This window comes from Gobio gobio (genome assembly GCF_949357685.1).
Source record: "Gobio gobio genome assembly, chromosome: 8".
Classification (NCBI taxonomy): domain Eukaryota; kingdom Metazoa; phylum Chordata; class Actinopteri; order Cypriniformes; family Gobionidae; genus Gobio; species Gobio gobio.
In genome coordinates, this window is record NC_137114.1 from 49520558 (window position 1) to 49537205 (window position 16648).

At 42.4% G+C, this 16648-nt stretch overlaps 1 protein-coding gene across 4 annotated transcripts in view; it reads left to right on the forward strand.

The window, feature by feature from the left end:
- LOC307129944 (uncharacterized protein) overlaps positions 1-5873 on the forward strand; it is a 43356-nt gene extending 37483 nt beyond the window's left edge. For 3 of the 4 annotated variants that reach the window (XM_079822751.1, XM_079822752.1, XM_079822753.1), the window contains 2 exons: positions 4502-4676; positions 4925-5873. In XM_079822751.1, the coding sequence (XP_079678877.1) occupies positions 4595-4676; positions 4925-5781 (939 nt within the window). In that variant the 5' untranslated portion in view covers positions 4502-4594 and the 3' untranslated portion in view covers positions 5782-5873. Of the gene's footprint in view, positions 1-1517; positions 2424-4501; positions 4677-4924 lie in introns of those variants that run through there. The other variant, XR_013816966.1, reaches the window with a different exon arrangement.
- The last annotated feature ends 10775 nt before the right edge of the window (positions 5874-16648 follow it).

The following is a 16648-nucleotide window of genomic DNA, read 5'->3' on the forward strand; positions in this document are numbered from 1 at the left end:
TACAATTTGCACGAGCTCACCAAAATTGGACAGTTGAAGACTGGAAAAATGTTGCCTGGTCTGATGAGTCTCGGTTTCTGTTGAGACATTCAGATGGTAGAGTCAGAATTTGGCGGAAACAGAATGAGAACATGGATCCATCATGCCTTGTTACCACTGTGCAGGCTGGTGGTTGTGGTGTAATGGTGTGGGGGATGTTTTCTTGGCACACTTTAGGCCCCTTAGTGCCAATTGGGCATCGTTTAAATGCCACTGCTTACCTGAGCATTGTTTCTGACCATGTCCATCCCTTTATGACCACCATGTACCCATCCTCTGATGGCTACTTCCAGCAGGATAATGCACCGTCACAAAGCTTGAATCATTTCAAATTGGTTTCTTGAACATGACAATGAGTTCAATGTACTAAAATGGCCCCCACAGTCACCAGATCTCAACCCAATAGAGCATCTTTGGGATGTGGTGGAACAGGAGCTTCGTGCCCTGGATGTGCATCCCACAAATCTCCATCAACTGCAAGATGCTCTCCGATCAATATGGGCCAACATTTCTAAAGAATGCTTTCAGCACCTTGTTGAATCAATGCCACATAGAATTAAGGCAGTTCTGAAGGTGAAAGGGGGTCAAACACAGTATTAGTATGTGTTCCTAATAATCCTTTAGGTGAGTTTTATATGTATAGTGTATATTTATATACACACATATTTATATATATATATATATATATATATATATATATATATATATAATATAATATATATAATATAATATAATTTTTTGTTGTTGATCAATTTACAGTCTAGATAATCAACATTTTCAAGCTTCAAAAATACACAGTAGAAGTAATCCATACCAATATTTATATATGAATAAAATCCTAAATTATATCGGTTCATATCATATATAAAACGATCATATCTCTTCAGAAGACTTGGAAATGACAAAAATTGACAGAATATTAAAAAATATCTTCGTTTGTGTTCCAAAGATTAACAAAAGTCTTGGTTGACTTAGTTAATTTGGATTACATTTTTTATTTTGGGGAGAACTAACCCTTTAATGGGCATCCCTCAAGTTCATCAAAATTTGTGAGGTATGTGTATGTCATGTCTGTTTTAAAGATATCAAAAGTTTGGCCTCTTAACTGATAAGCTTCATAATGACAGAAAAACCCCAGACAGGGATCCACACTACACACTGTGTAGGGAGCCACTGCCCCCTAAATTGATACACTGTGGCAAAAACATGTTTTTTAAATGGGGCTGGGCAATTAGCGATATCATATCAAGACCACAATAAAATGTATCTCTAACAATAAGCTCTGGACCTTTTTACTCAATATGGATTAATTAAAGGGATAGTTCACCCAAAAATTAAAATTCTGTCATTAATTACTTACCCTCATGTCGTTCCAAACCCGTAAGACCTTCATTCATCTTCGGAACACAAATTAAGATATTTAGGAATTTGTTTTGTAGTAATTTTCTTTTTCCTCATTTTAATCCACTGATGAACAGGTGGTGACAGGAATTCTGGTCAAAAAGGAGAATGACCTTCCCCAGTGAAGATCATTGATGAGACAGTGCTATTAAAGGAGGAGATTGTCCTGGATAATTTAAAGGATGTTGAATGTGTTTGCTGATGGAGCTTTTTAATTGCTGAAAATTGGCGATGATGCATGTTCTCTACGTCTATGCTCTGATACTTATGTCTTAGACAGAAAATTAAATAACTTATGCAAATGGTATAATGTCAGTGTACTGTTGTGTGTTTTTTTGTATTCAGTCGTGTTAGTTTGTAAAAACTTTTAGTCACGTTAACTTGTGTTAAAGTTATTCAAACTTTTTTAATATAGCTCCATATTTTTAGGCAACCATTAGGTTGATAATCTCTTGGAAATTATTGTTTTAAACTATAGGTAGTTTCATACTTAAGGTTATTTAAGCTTAATCTTAAGTTAACATTTTATGTTTATGGATTTATAGTTATAAGTTTAAAGTTGAGTGAACTTAAAGGGGCACTGCGGTTATCTCGTCTCAGGGGGATATGAGGGGGGAAAGTACCATAATTCAAATATACTACCGGGTTTCTACTGATACAAAGCTTAATGCTAAATCACTGAAGTTACCCTTTAAATATGGTTTACTTGTTACCTTCATTTGCTTAAATAAGTTGGTGCAATATTTCATGCAATTACTTAAAGTTAAAACCAATGAATAATTTTATGGTGTTGCTTTTTTGTTGGCGGCGGATAATATGGTTAATAGGTTATATTCATCAATGTTAATTGAGCTGTTAAAAACAATTTATTTTAACTATAACCTGTGTGGCTGCTTATTTGAAAATCTTTTTAGATTTTTTTCTGCATGTTGTTATTTATGACTATGTTTGCTGTTTTAATAAATTTTTACCTTTTGATAGTCATTCTCTGTGTGTAAGAGTGATTTTATAATGTATACATTTTCTGGGTTTAATTTCAAAGCCTTTTAGATGTTTGATATTTAATAAAAAATAAATCGCATGAAAACATGGATATGTATTTCATGGGCTCATACAGAAAGTATGCTAGATTTAAATATGTTATAGCTGATAGAACACTGATGAGAATTAATAGTTTACACAAAAAAAATTATATATATATATATATACATATATATATATATTTTTTATCTGTCTATATTAAGGAGCTTTACACACAACCATATCAGAGCTAATTAGGCCTATTTGATGACCTGTCATGTTATGTTATACATATGTTATACATTTCATGTAGACTTGATTTGGGTGTGTACAGTGGTCATTTACTTATAGACAACAAAATTTTGGCCAGCAAAAATGTTGAGTGGCTAGTAACTTTGGAAAACCACTAGCCGCAGTGACTAGTGAGCAAAAAAGTTAATGTCAAGCCCTGTGTGTATACACCGATCAGGCATAGCATTTTGACCACCGACAGGTGAAGTGAATAACACTGATTATCGCTTCATCACAGCTCCTGTTAGTGGGTGGGATATATTAGGCAGCAAGAGAACATTTTGTCCTCAAAGTTGATGTGTTAGAAGCAGGACAAATGGGCAAGCGTAAGGATTTGAGCGAGTTTGACAAGGGCCAAATTGTGATGGCTAGACGACTGGGTCAGAGCATCTCCAAAAAAATGAGCAAGCGTAAGGATTTGAGCGAATTTGACAAGGGCCAAATTGTGATGGCTAGATGACTGGGTCAGAGCATCTCCAAAACTGCAGCTCTTGTGGGGTGTTCCCGGTCTGCAGTGCTCAGTATCTATCAAAAGTAGTCCAAGGAAGGAACAGTGGTGAACCGGTGAAAGGGTTATGGGCGGCCAAGGCTCATTGATGTACGTGGGGAGTGAAGGCTGGCCCGTGTGGTCCGATCAAACAGATGAGCTACTGTAGCTCAAAATGCTCAAGAAGTTAATACTGGTTCTGATAGAAAGGTGTCAGAATACACAGAGTATCTCAGTTTGTTGCATATGGGACTGCATAGCCGTAGACCAGTCAGGGTACCCATGCTGACCCTTGTCCACCGCTGAAAGCACCAACAGTGGGCATGTGAGCATCAGAGCTGGACCACGGACCAATTGAAGAAGGTGGCCTAGTCTGATGACCACATAAACAAGTTTGAGGTGTTGACATGGCCTCAATCCAATCGAGCATCTGTGGGATGTGCTGAACAAACAAAGTCCGATTCATGGAGGCCCCACCTCGCAACTTACATGACCAAACTGTCAGAAACAGACTTCATCAGGGTGGCATGAGGGCCCAACATCCTCTAGTGGGACCTGAGCTCACAGCTCAGCACTGTGCTGCTCGATTGGCATTTGCCAGAGAACACCAGAATTCAAGTCTGCCATTGGTGCCCCATTCTCTTCACAAGTGAGAACATATTCACACTGAGCATGTGACATATGTGAAAGAGACTGGAGATGCCGTGGGGAACATTATGCTGCGTGCAACATCATCCAGCATGACCGGTTTGCCGTGGGTCAGTAATGGTCTGGGGAGGAATATCCTTGGTGGGTTGCACAGACCTAACCAATGGTTTAGGCTGTTAGGTACAGGGAGGACATCCTCAAAGATATTGTCAGACCTTATGCTGGTGCACTGGGCCCTGGGTTCCTCCTGGTGCATGATAATGCCCGGCCTCAATGTGCTAGAGTATGTAGGCAGTTTTTAGATGACGAAGGCATTGATGCCAGTGACTGGCCCTCATGTTTCCCAAACCTAAATCCAATTGAGAATCTCTGGGACATTATGTATCGCAGCATCTGAAGCCGCCTAGTAGCACCACACCATGGCCAGACGTTGTCGTGAGTGCATACAGACATGTGGGGGCCTACACACTACTGGCTTGCATTATGATGAACTTCATGCAAGTTGGATCGGCCTGTAACTCCTTTTTTACTCTGTACAGCAAATATGTTCACATTATTTTAGCGCAATTAAAGTAGTTCAATATATATTTAGTCACTTGATTCTGTTTTTTCCAGATTTGGTCCTGTGGGCGTCAGAAATAAATACTGGGATTTTTCACATCATCCTAACTCCAGGAGTATCAGCTGAAATCTGTGTGACTGTTTAAGATGGAGTTTATTAAAGAGGAGATTGAAGAGATTGATCCAGAACCATCCAGAATAAAACATGAAGATACTGAGGAAAAAATAGGTTGGTGTCCATTCTTGATTCTTCATTGTTGGCTTTGGTAGATGTGAATTAATAAGCAGTATATGGATGATAAATGATAGAGAAATGCATCTAAAAATCAGTTGTAGTAGTTGTCAAACAATTTTAACTATATTGTGTATTACAGAACAAAAATTTGCCACATGAAAGATCTGATACCTGATCTCTGTTGCTTTTTGCTATTAAATCAGGGTTCACTTGAACTGATTCTAACTTGATGTGTATTTCAGACCAGGTCGAAGTGAAACGGCAAAGACAAGAACTGAATGAAATTGAGGAGGAACATCATACCTTTACAACTCAAAGAACAAAAGCCAAAATGCTGTATACCTGCATTCAGTGTGGAAAGAGTTTTGCCCAAAAAGGAAACCTTAACACACACTTAATAATTCACACTGGAGAGAAACCGTACACATGCCCTCAGTGTGGAAAGAGTTTCAGACAAAAAGGAAACCTTAAGACACACGTAAGAATTCACACTGGAGAGAAACCATATGGTTGTAGTCAGTGTGGAAAGAGTTTCACACAAAAAGGAGACCTTGATACACACATTAGAATTCACACTGGAGAGAAACCGTATACGTGCACTCAGTGTGGAAAGAGTTTTACACAAAAAGGAGACCTTAATACACACATGAGAATCCACACTGGAGAGAGACCGTATACATGCACTCAGTGTGAAAAGAGTTACACATATTTATCTGATCTCAGAATTCATCTGCGCATTCACTCTGGAGAAAAACCATTTAACTGTGATCAGTGTGGTAAAGAGTTTATTTCATCGTCACATCTAAAAAAACACCTGACAGTTCATTCAGATGAGATGCCTCACTTGTGTTCTCTTTGTGGAAAGAGTTTTTCAAGGCTGGACGGTTTTAAACAGCACCAGAAAAGACATAATAAAGTGAGAGATCATGTGTGTTGTGAGTGTGGGAAGGGATTTTCTACATCTAGTCATCTGAAACAGCACCAAAGAACTCATACTGGAGAAAGACCTTACAAGTGCTCATATTGTGACCAGAGTTTCACTCAGTCGGGGCACCTGAAATCACATGAGCGACATCATACTGGAGAGAAGCCGTACTAATGTGCACAAAGTGAGAAGTGTTTCACCCGATCAAAGAATCTAGTGAATCATCAAAAAGCCTGTTATTTAATAAACAGATTTATTTAAACGTCTACACATTTCCTTGCAACATAAAATTTGTGTATAAGCTCTGTGCAATAACAACAAATACAATTACCATTTCACTCACAATGGGCCTCATTTAACAATTTAGTCCCTGTGCGGAACCTCTAAAGTGTGTATCTACAGGCATTGATGTGCCCAACTGCCCTCACTGTGGCACCATGAGTGTCAGGACTCGCTGTAGGAGGATACTTAGCGAAGCCTCTACCTCCGGTCCACCAAGCTTTCCCACCGCCGCTTCTCCAGAGCTGCAGAGGAAGAAAAAGAGGCCTCACATGCCAGATACTGATGTGGTTGGCAGCGAGCTCCACCTCCAGTCCACCAAGCTTTCCCAACGCCGCTCCTCCAGAGCTGCAGAGAAAAATGAATGTAGTTGGCAGCGAGCTGACACCAAAACAAAGCCTGTGTCCCTCCTGCTCTCCAGATCACAGCTTTCTGGTGGATTACCCAGAGCTCAGGTTCCGCCCTCTGTCAAGTACAGGTGATTTTGTCTCCTTCAGGGCCCCCGAGGAGAATGGCGATGACGGCATGTCCAAGGCAGCTTCTGAGTCGATGGAATGGTCGAAGAAAGCCAGCATGTGGACCCCTTTGAGACACATGAACCACGCCAGAAAGAACAGAAGCTTCTCTGTGTGATCACCGAGCCTGAAAGGAGCAAACTGGACGAATGTCCAGATATTCCAAGCTCCCTCAGATCGAAGAAGCCATTGCCGCTCATATTTGTCTCTGCATTGCTGAGGGTGAAGTCTTCAGCCATACCCCCTAATAAGCCATGCCGATCCACCACTAGTATAGCTGGAAAAGCATACACGGCAGTGGTCTAGGCAGTGTCAGCCCTCCACTCGATGGCTGTCATCCTGGTCTTCCAAGCAAATATGTTGAAATGCCTGGACAAGCAGAGCCCGGATCCTGAGATCTTCAAATAGCTTTGCAGTGCCATGGACCTTGCCCTGTGAACTACTAAAATGACAGCATAGTCAATTGTCCGTACCATGGGCAGCCTCATTGTGCTAGACAGACACAGATGACTGACGCTAAAGGATATGAAGGATGTGAAACAAGTAGGGATGAAACAGTATGGAAATTTAACATCACGATTATAGTGACCCAAATTATCACAGTAATCAATATTATCACGGTTTTCTTCAAATGAGATGAAAGTGTTCAAAAGAACAGATGCACACTTAAAACATTTCAACAAGTTTTATATTTGAAAATCAACAAACAACAAATAACTAAAGCAGCTCTATGCACTTTTTTAAGCTAGATTCTATTCTGTGAGATTTCCTTCCTTATAATGGCCGTCGTCAATAGCAACGCATAAATAATAATTTGTCGTAAATATAATCTCTAATATTATCTCTGTAAATATATTCTCAAGCAATATTCTCATCAGTGTTGCATTTAAATCTAGCTAGCATACTATTTTGTGTAAGAGCCCAAACAGTAGGCCTATCCTAGTGAAATAATGCAAATCCATATATCCATATGATTTGACAGTTTATTTTATTAAATATCAAAATATGTGCATCATAAATGATCACTTTACAGTCAGTTGTGTGCCAGTACGCCAGAGTGGTTAGTGTGCAGCCGAAAATAACGTTACACCCGCAAATGGTGGTTGTTAATGTCAAGCCCTGATTATTATCCCTTAAATGTCACCCTAGTCTTGACTGAATTTGTTTGTTCGCTTCACGTTATTATTTCCCAGACGTAGTTTTGGTATTGAGGTCAAAGTCCACTTGCCTTGTGTTCGTAGTTTTGAAGTGTTCCCCCTATTACAGAGACTTTCTTCTGGCATGTTCTGCAGACAGGGTGACCCTCTTCGATTAAGTTTCCCTCAGGACTTTTGTAAAAGCCAAAATATGACAAGATTTTCAGATTTTGTCCTTTTAGAAGTCTGAAAAATCTCCCAGCGCTGTCACTGCCTTCTGCCATTTCCTGCCAAAAAAACAGCGGTGCGTTGCGCCAGACTGACGCTGACTGGACAGGATTTACAGCGAGTTTTCACAATCGTGATATTCACACGCGGTTTTAATGATAATTACATTTTATACGATATTACTAACCGTCACTAAATTTTATCATGGTTTATCGTAAAACCGGTAATCGTTTCATCCCTAGAAACAAGCCATCCTCCAGAATCACCAGTCTTTTTGGCAACTTGGTTGAATCCCTCGCAGAGAGATTCACCAAGACTCAGAAACAATCTAGGGCCATAAAACACTTTATGCCCAAGCACACCAGTCAACCTCCTCCAATGTGCTTAAGCTTCTCATCTGCTCAGTGCTCTTTTGTAAGACCGTGGATTGAGCCAGCCCAAAAGCCCCACCTGCAGCCAGAGCCTTCAGTGCATCTCAAGCACTCCTAGCATTGGCGATTTCCACTTCCCAAGCAGCACGGACCCCGCCCGTCAGGAAAACCAGCCAGGGAAGCCCAGCTGCATTCTTGGTGGACCTGTGAGGAATTTTAAGAGCAGAAATACAAAATCTACTTGCGAAAGGGCCCATGGAAATTGTACCAGTCGAGTAACACAAAACTGTTTTTTACAGCCGCTACTTTCTGGTTCTAAAAAAAGACAGCAGTATTTGCCGTATTCTAGACCTGTGTCACCATAATCTTGCTCTCACAAAACATTCTTCAAAATGGTCATGTTAAAACGGATACTAACGTTTTTTCAACCCAGGGACATTGCTTTCAGAGATCATAGGGTTTGATGGCAGCTGCCTCAGTGGTTTGTCACTTAGGGCTGCTTCACATGCGCCCGTTCCAGCTGTGGCTGAAGAGGCGCATTCCTGGTGTTAGTTTGGCACACAGACTCGATGCGCATCTTAGTAACATGCAGATGTGTAGCAACACAGTGGCCGCCTGGATGGACACTGCTATCTACAAGCGCATGCCCTCTACACTCAAAGTATATGTAGCTCCTATATCTGCTTTCCATAATGGTTTTGATGGACAGTGAGCGACTTGGTGATAGAAGTGGAAGTTTTAATGAGGTGTGAGATGGTTGAACCCTCCTTGCCCGAAAGTGCTCTCTCAAGACAGTGCTTTTACTCGAGCTCAATTCTGTTAAGTGAAAAGGTGACATGCATGCTCTATGAGTCAACAAATCCTGCGTAAGCTTTGGTGTTAATGACTGTAAAGTCATTCTGAAACCAAGGAAGGGTTTGTGCCTAAAGTGCTTTCAACACAGTTCAGAAATCAAGTAATAACCCTCTCAGCTTACACTCAGAGCCAGCCTATGGTTGGGGAATTTGTCCTGTACGCGCACTGCATGTCTATGTTGAACACACCAAGCACTAGAGGTCTACTGGTGTCAAAACAGAGGATATCCCATTGGGTTGTACAAGTGATAGCCCTGGCTTATGATTCACACAATGCAACTTTCCCCATAGATGTGCGAGCCCACTCCACCTGGGTGAGGGGTGTACCTATTCGGGATATTTGTTCAGCATCAGGATGGGCTTCACAAAACACTCCACTAGCTTCTCAGGTCCTTTCAGTACAGGGAAGTTAGATGAGGTGAGCCTTTTCTTATTATATATTACTTCTGATATGCAAATGTGTCTTAGAGCTGCTGTGTGCTGAATAGTCTGCTGCGGACATTGGAAACTCTGCCTCTTGTTCATGGTGTGAGGTTCCACCAGGTCCGGAAGGATCTTATGTCACTGTATGGCTGCGTCGCTGCCTCCGCCTCCTGCTCATCCAGTTCTATGATCTGTACCACGGTTTGCAGAAAAGAGCCTGTAACTGTTTATTCTCTATTGAGCGCCAAGCTCAAATCTCATTCATTATTACTTCAGCAGTTCCCTGGTCCCTGAACTCTAAGTTGTTTCGTTAACTAGGCCTTGCTAGCGAGGCTTGATCGGGCCTCGTTGGGGCCAACAGCCAGGGTTTTTTTGGTACGCCGAATACCTTGGTCCAAAGCTGGCCAACTGGAGCTTGAGGAGTGGTCATGAACAAAGACGGAGTTTACCTGAGTCAGGAGACGGCCAAGACCGCTGCTCATTTCCAATGTTATTATATCAGGCTACCAGCTAACTTCAACATTTAAGATATTTTGAACAATTTTCTACTCAAAACTCACGTTCAGACACCAGTGAGTGTTTGAAATAATTTCCTTGCGATCCAATTGGGGATTCTGATCACTGTATGAGGAAGACATATATTTATATTAGTCTCTTCTCAACTTGCCATTGTTGATACCGGACTAATGTATTTGCATCTGTCACACACTCTGGTTAATTCGTATGAATAATAAGTACTGTTTTCTTCTCATGAGCTCCCTCTGTTGCTCTGGCTGAAAGGATAACAGTGTACTTTAGTGAGATGGGAGAGATCGCTCAAACCTTCTCAGATTGCAATCATTGCATAATTTTGTGGAAAATTAATAGGAATGCTCAGAAATGTGATGCAAACATATGATATATTATAAATATTTGTCTAAATATGTAAGCCTTTGGACTTAATAGAGTTGTTTTGTGCATTCTTGTGATCGCAAATAAATGGAAGCAGGTCCAACTGAATAGGTATGTGTTCTCTTTTCATGTGAAATGGTTAATACAAGTTTGATTCAGCATGATTGATGTGCACTCTTGACACAAATTAATAAATTACTGTTACTGTAAAAAAAAATTATCATTGGTCAAATATTGATGCTGGAATCTTAAGTAAGTAAAGACCAAATGTTCACTTCTGTCAAGCTCATTTTGCGATCTAGCTAGTTTTCAGCCAGCTGTTGAAATGGTGGGGTTGTGTGACATCGATCTATGGAGATGTGTTTAGGGCGAGTTTTAGGGCAGGTCTGCAGGGCTACCCAGTTGGCATATGTACTTTTTCTGCTTAAGTTAATTTATCACTGAATTGTTATGTCTCCGCTTTAGCTGAGTGCCCTTCGCGATAGCACTGTGTCAAGTCAAGTCAAGTCAACTTTATTTATATAGCGCTTTTAACAATGTAGATTGTTTCAAAGCAGCTTTACAGTGTTAAACAGAAAAATAATGCAGCATAATTTTATTCAGCTGTATAGCCATTCTGGAAAAATTTCAAGTATCTTACAGTGACAGTGTGGGCTTTAGATCAATAATTTGATCAGTAATTTAGATTAAATGGTTAATTTAGTTTATTATGTAGATGTATTTCGATGTTTAGTTGAAAAATTTAGTGTCCCCAACTGAGCACGCCAAGCCAGAGGCAACAGTGGCAAGGAAACCAAAACCCCATTAGGTGACCTAATGGAGAAAAATAAACCTTGGGAGAAACCAGGCTCAGTCGGGGTGCCAGTTCTCCTCTGGCCAATTAACAAACAGCGTATTATTATTATTATTCTGGCAGTTTTACAGCTCGGAGGTCATAATAGATCAGAATATTCGAGGGACCGGGGGCAACATGCTGGAGACGGGTTTATTGAGGATGATGTTGATTAAATAATTATTAAAGTGCAATATTCGAATGATCGGAGGCAACACGCTGGAGACGGGTTTATTGAGATGCCGTGTCGATGAGGCAGTTTCGGGGGGAGTCTAATCACGGTCTCCCAGACACTTCGGGGTCCTGTGTTGGTCTTCTCTGGGCGCAGGTCTGTGTGACTGTACACGTTCCCTAATGGTGTCCGCCATTCATGCTGTTTTCTTTGATCAGGTCTTGCTATTCAGTCGAAAGATTCTGAGATAATGCCGCTTTGCACTGGCACCCTTCATAATGTGTTCAGTAACCAGAGATGTCACGTCCATATTGATAAATGCTAAGAAACGGCCATACACCCAGTTTTCTGGTATACGTTTGTTTCATAAATGAGGCCCATTGTGTGATTTTGTGAGCAAAAGTGATCTACAGATCCAGTAGTCCAATGAACCTCATGTTCAGTAGGTTCAAATGAACCTAAATATCAGTGGTGGAGGAAGTACTGAATCTCAGTACTTAAGTAAAAGTACAAATACCTAGAGATATATTTACTTTAGTAAAAGTAGAAGTATCACAATGACAACCCTACTTAAGTAAAAAGTACCTGATTTTAAGTATTAAAAGTAAAAGTACTTGCATAACAATTTATTCTCTTAATGTCTATATTCTAAGAAAATGGCTATGGCATTTTAACTAAGTGAGTTTTGGGTTGATGTAATTGTGTTTACCATCTGTGGCCCAGTTTACATTCTGACTTACAATTCTGGTTATCAGGGTGATCTGCAGAGTTAAATATCATTATTCTGAAGCAATATTCTCACTATAGTGTTCAGTGAACAGCTTTGACGTATTTAAATCTGCATATTTATGATATTTTTACCTTTTATAAAGGGCATTTTCCCCCTAATCTTATTAAATATAGGATATGCTTCAGCTTCCCTTTTACATTAAATTAGAATAAGACAATATAGGGCTGTTACCAATCAAATTAAATAATTTACACTGAAAAATTACAACTTAATTAAATTATGTTATGAGATTTTTTAAAATATTTTTTTGAAAACAAATAAGAAATGTTGGAAAGAATGTTTTAACATGAAACTAAACTGCCAGTAGGTGGCGGCAGGTATTAATGAGTAAATCACTTGGGGTTACTTGACTGTAACCCTGTTCCCTGATAAAGCGGAACGAGATGCTGCATAAGCTTATGCAAATGGGAAATGTCTTTGACATAACCAGCTGTGAAAATAGTGTGAAAACACGTCAATGAAATTGACCCGGAGGTATTTATAGCCTCGGCCGGTGACGTCATAGGCGCACCTGCTGCACGAGGCTATAAATAGATGAGCTTCCGCTGGAGCAAACCAGATCTTCTTTGTTTGAAGACCAGTCCTGAAGCATCATCAGCACGGCCTAGCAATGCAGCATCTCGTTCCGCTTTATCAGGGAACAGGGTTACAGTCAAGTAACCCCAAGTGTTCCCTTTCAAAAGCTACACTCAATGCTGCATAAGCTTATGCAAATGGGAACGAGAATACCCACGCCGCCGTGCTTGATGGTGCCTGGACCCCTTACGGTTGTGTAGGTGTGCACAAGAACGCAAGAAGCCTCAGGCATTAGCCTGTGATGTCGACTCAAGGACATGAGAGCCCAGAGTGGCATGAGCATCCAAGCTATAAAGTCTTAAGAATGTGTGCGGAGAGGACCAACCTGCCGCATCACAAACACTTTGTAAGGGAGCACCCCTTGCTAACGCAGTAGAAGAGGCGACTCCCCTGGTGGAGTGAGCCCTTAATCCTATAGGCGAAGCTTGACCGCGCACCTCATAGGCAAGAGCAGTAGCATCCCTGACCCAATGTGACATTGTTTGATGGTGGCAGAACCTCTGTTACGGCCCCCATGGCAAACAAACAGTTGCTCTGACTTACGCCACTGGCTAGTGCGGTGGACGTAGGCCTGAAGAGCATGGACTGGACACAGTCTATGAAGTTTCTCCTGATCCGGCGTTGTGAACGGCAGAGGGCAGAAGGTTTCAAGAGTGACAGGATGTACAGTCGACAAAGGAACCTTAGGCAGGTAGTCAGGGTGGGGATGCAAAATCACTTTCACCAAACCTGGGGCAAAGTCTAAGCAGGATGGCGATATTGACAGAGCCTGCATGTCCCCAATTCTTTTCAGAGAAGTTATAGCCATAAGAAAAACCATCTTTAGAGTCAGAAGTTCGTCATACGCTGATTCTAGAGGTTCAAAGGGGGTCTCAACCAGACCCTCGAGGGCTAAAACTAAGTCCCATGAAGGGACCTTGGCTCTTAATGGAGGCCACAACTGCCTGGCCAAGCGGCACCCCATCCACCAGGGCGTGGCAAGCCAAAAGAGCGGCCACATGCACCCTGAGAGTGGAGGGGCAAGCTAATGTTTCAAAGGGGGTCTCAACCAGACCCTCGAAGACTAAAGCTAAGTCCCATGAAGGGATCTTGGTTCTAACAGGTGGCCTCAACCGCCTACCCCACGAATGAAGCGAGCGAGTAGAGGATGTCTCCCGAGCGGCACCCCATCCACCAAGGCGTGGCAAGCCGAAAGAGCGGCCACATGAACCCTGAGAGTGGAGGGGCAGGTGCCTGATGACAACTTTTCTTGCAGAAAATCCAGAACTGAAGTTACCTGGCAGTTGACTGAATCTACATTGTGTCGTACACCACCTTTCAAAGACACCCCATTTATTAGCATAAACTTCCGAGTGGAGGAAGCTCTAGCACTTAGAATGGTCTCAATAACTGCAGGCGAAAGCCCCGTGTCCCTCAGTTGGTGCCCTTCAGGGGCCAAACATGAAGGTTCCACAGGTCGGGCCTGGAATGGAATATCGTGCTCTCTGCCTGAGACAGAAGGTCCCTCCTCGCCGGAATCGCCCAAGGCGAGCCGTTGAGGAGAGACACTATCTCCAAGAACCAAACCCTGTTCGACCAACGCAGCGCTATTGATAAGAAGCAAGACCCTTGTTGGCGAACCCCGGCTAGAACTCCCAGGAGCAGAGCGACTGGAAGGAGGGCATACAGACACATTTTGGGCCATGTATGAACCATCACACCCAGACCCAGCGGGGCTGGGTGACAGAGAGAAGCAGGGACATTGCGCTGTCTGAGAAGAGGCGAAGAGGTCCACTCCCTGTGGTCAGCTCTGTAAAATCTGATCCAGATCTGCTTGACTACTTCTGGGTGGAGTTTCCACCCCCCCATCTGTAACTCTATCTGGACAGTAAATCTGCTCCTGCCCTTGAATGTACACTGCTCGAGTGACAGGAACTTGTTCTGAGCCCAGAGAAAAATCTGTCTCGCTATTCTGATAGCGTGAGCACAGACCCCCCTGGTGATTATATACAAGATATTTAGCTGTACTGTCCACCCGCACTAGGACATGACAGCCCCTCAATTGGGGGAGAAAGTATTTCAGGGCCAGAAATACAGCCGTCAACTCGAGGCAGTTGATGTGCCAACTGAGTTGATGACCCTCCCATTCCCGTTGGGCTGGACGACCACTTAAGGCCGCACCCCAGCCCGTCAGGGAAGCGTCCGTCGTTAGCAACTTGCGACGACAAGGTACGCCTAGAGTGGGACCCAAGGCAAAAACCGGGGTCTGAACCACATAGTTAGTGTACGAAGCCACATGGCGCGCCACTTTATTTGCCTGAGGATTGGCCCTAAGTCCTCTGGCTTTGAGCCACAACTGAAACGGTCTTATGTGCAACAACCCCAAAGGGAAACCCGTGGATGCTGATGCCATTAGACCTAACACTCTGGTGCTGATGATCAGTAAGATCTTGGTCTAGCCTGACTTTGCTCAGGGAATACTGAATGGTCTTGATTCAAGCGGGAAACCATTGTGCCCACCTTGTGACCAAAAACCGAACAAACCCTAGATAAGTCGTTCTCTGGGCAGGAGAAAGAACACTTTTCTTGGTGTTGAGTCTCAACCCTAGAGAAACTAGATGAGCCAACACACTGTGTTGAAGCACCATCTCATGTGATTGTGCTAATTTTAGCAATCGCCTTTGTAATTCAAAATTTGAATGTCCCGGAATCCCAATGGAGCCAGTAATACATCCATACATTTTGTTTATGTGCGGTTACAAGGCTAGCCAAATGGAAGACCCGAAATTGGTGAGCTTTTGCCCCCAAGAGCGAACCTCAGGAACTTCCTGTGTTGTGGCAGACTTTATATGCGAATACATGCGTCCTTCGGATCAATCGTGCCGAATCCAATCACAATGTTGAATATGCGACACGACCGCCTTCACTGTAACATCTTGACCTTGAGTACTTTAACTGCTTCACGGTTTAAGACTCGAAGATCTGAGATTAGACACCCCCCCCACCCTACTGGGGACCAGGAAGTAACTGCTGTCACTTGTGACAGTACGAACGCCAACTCCGCCTTCACGGAAGTGGAGACCACGCCGTTCAAACAAGGAGGATGACAAATAAATTAGTTTACTAATTTTTACTGTGCTTAACACCAATGCAGAAACGCCTGGCAGAAGTTAACACGCTGCCTGAGACTCTGAGAGTGACAATTTTAACACTTCCTGTTGAGGGGATGTTAGACGTTCTATGTCCTGGATGATAGCAGGATTTAAACACTGAACGTCTAACATTTCACTGGAAACCACTGCCCCCCCGAATCACCAGAGGCGGCGGGGATGGAGTAGTTTTGAGGATAACGGGGTGGGGCGAGCAAATGTTTGACACGCCCTGTCCCGTGGGGGCAGACTGGGCACCAGACCACCGGACTTCTTATATTGATGACAGTCCCGAGGTCTGCCCTGGGAGGTTGTTGAGGATGACGAGCCGGTCTCCAATCTTTACGAGGGAGAGCGCGACTCGCCACACTCTGCTTATTACCCCCCTAAATCTTGAAGGACTGAAGAGAGGTTGTGTGGCTGATAGCCCCTCCCCTTGAGTGCATTGAGGAAGAAACTGAGTGAACACTTCATGTTTCTTCCACTCCTTTAAATCTGGCCACTACAGAGTTAACTGAGTCACCAAATGAACCACTCAAATCCTTCAGAAGGTCAGCCTGATATGCTTGCAAGACAGCCATAGTGTGCAGCGCAGCACCAGCCTGTCCCTTTATATTTATTATTCTTATATAAATCATATACAATATATATTGATATAAAATAATATATTATATATATATATATATATATATTCCATATAAAATAATATACAATATATAATTCATATATATAAGCTTTGCCCATGACAGCCGATGTTTATTTTCTACATGGCTTTATGGGGAGGTATGTCTCTTTAATGAAAATGCAGACCCAGGCGAGAGATAGCTCGTGAGCGTCTCCCACCTG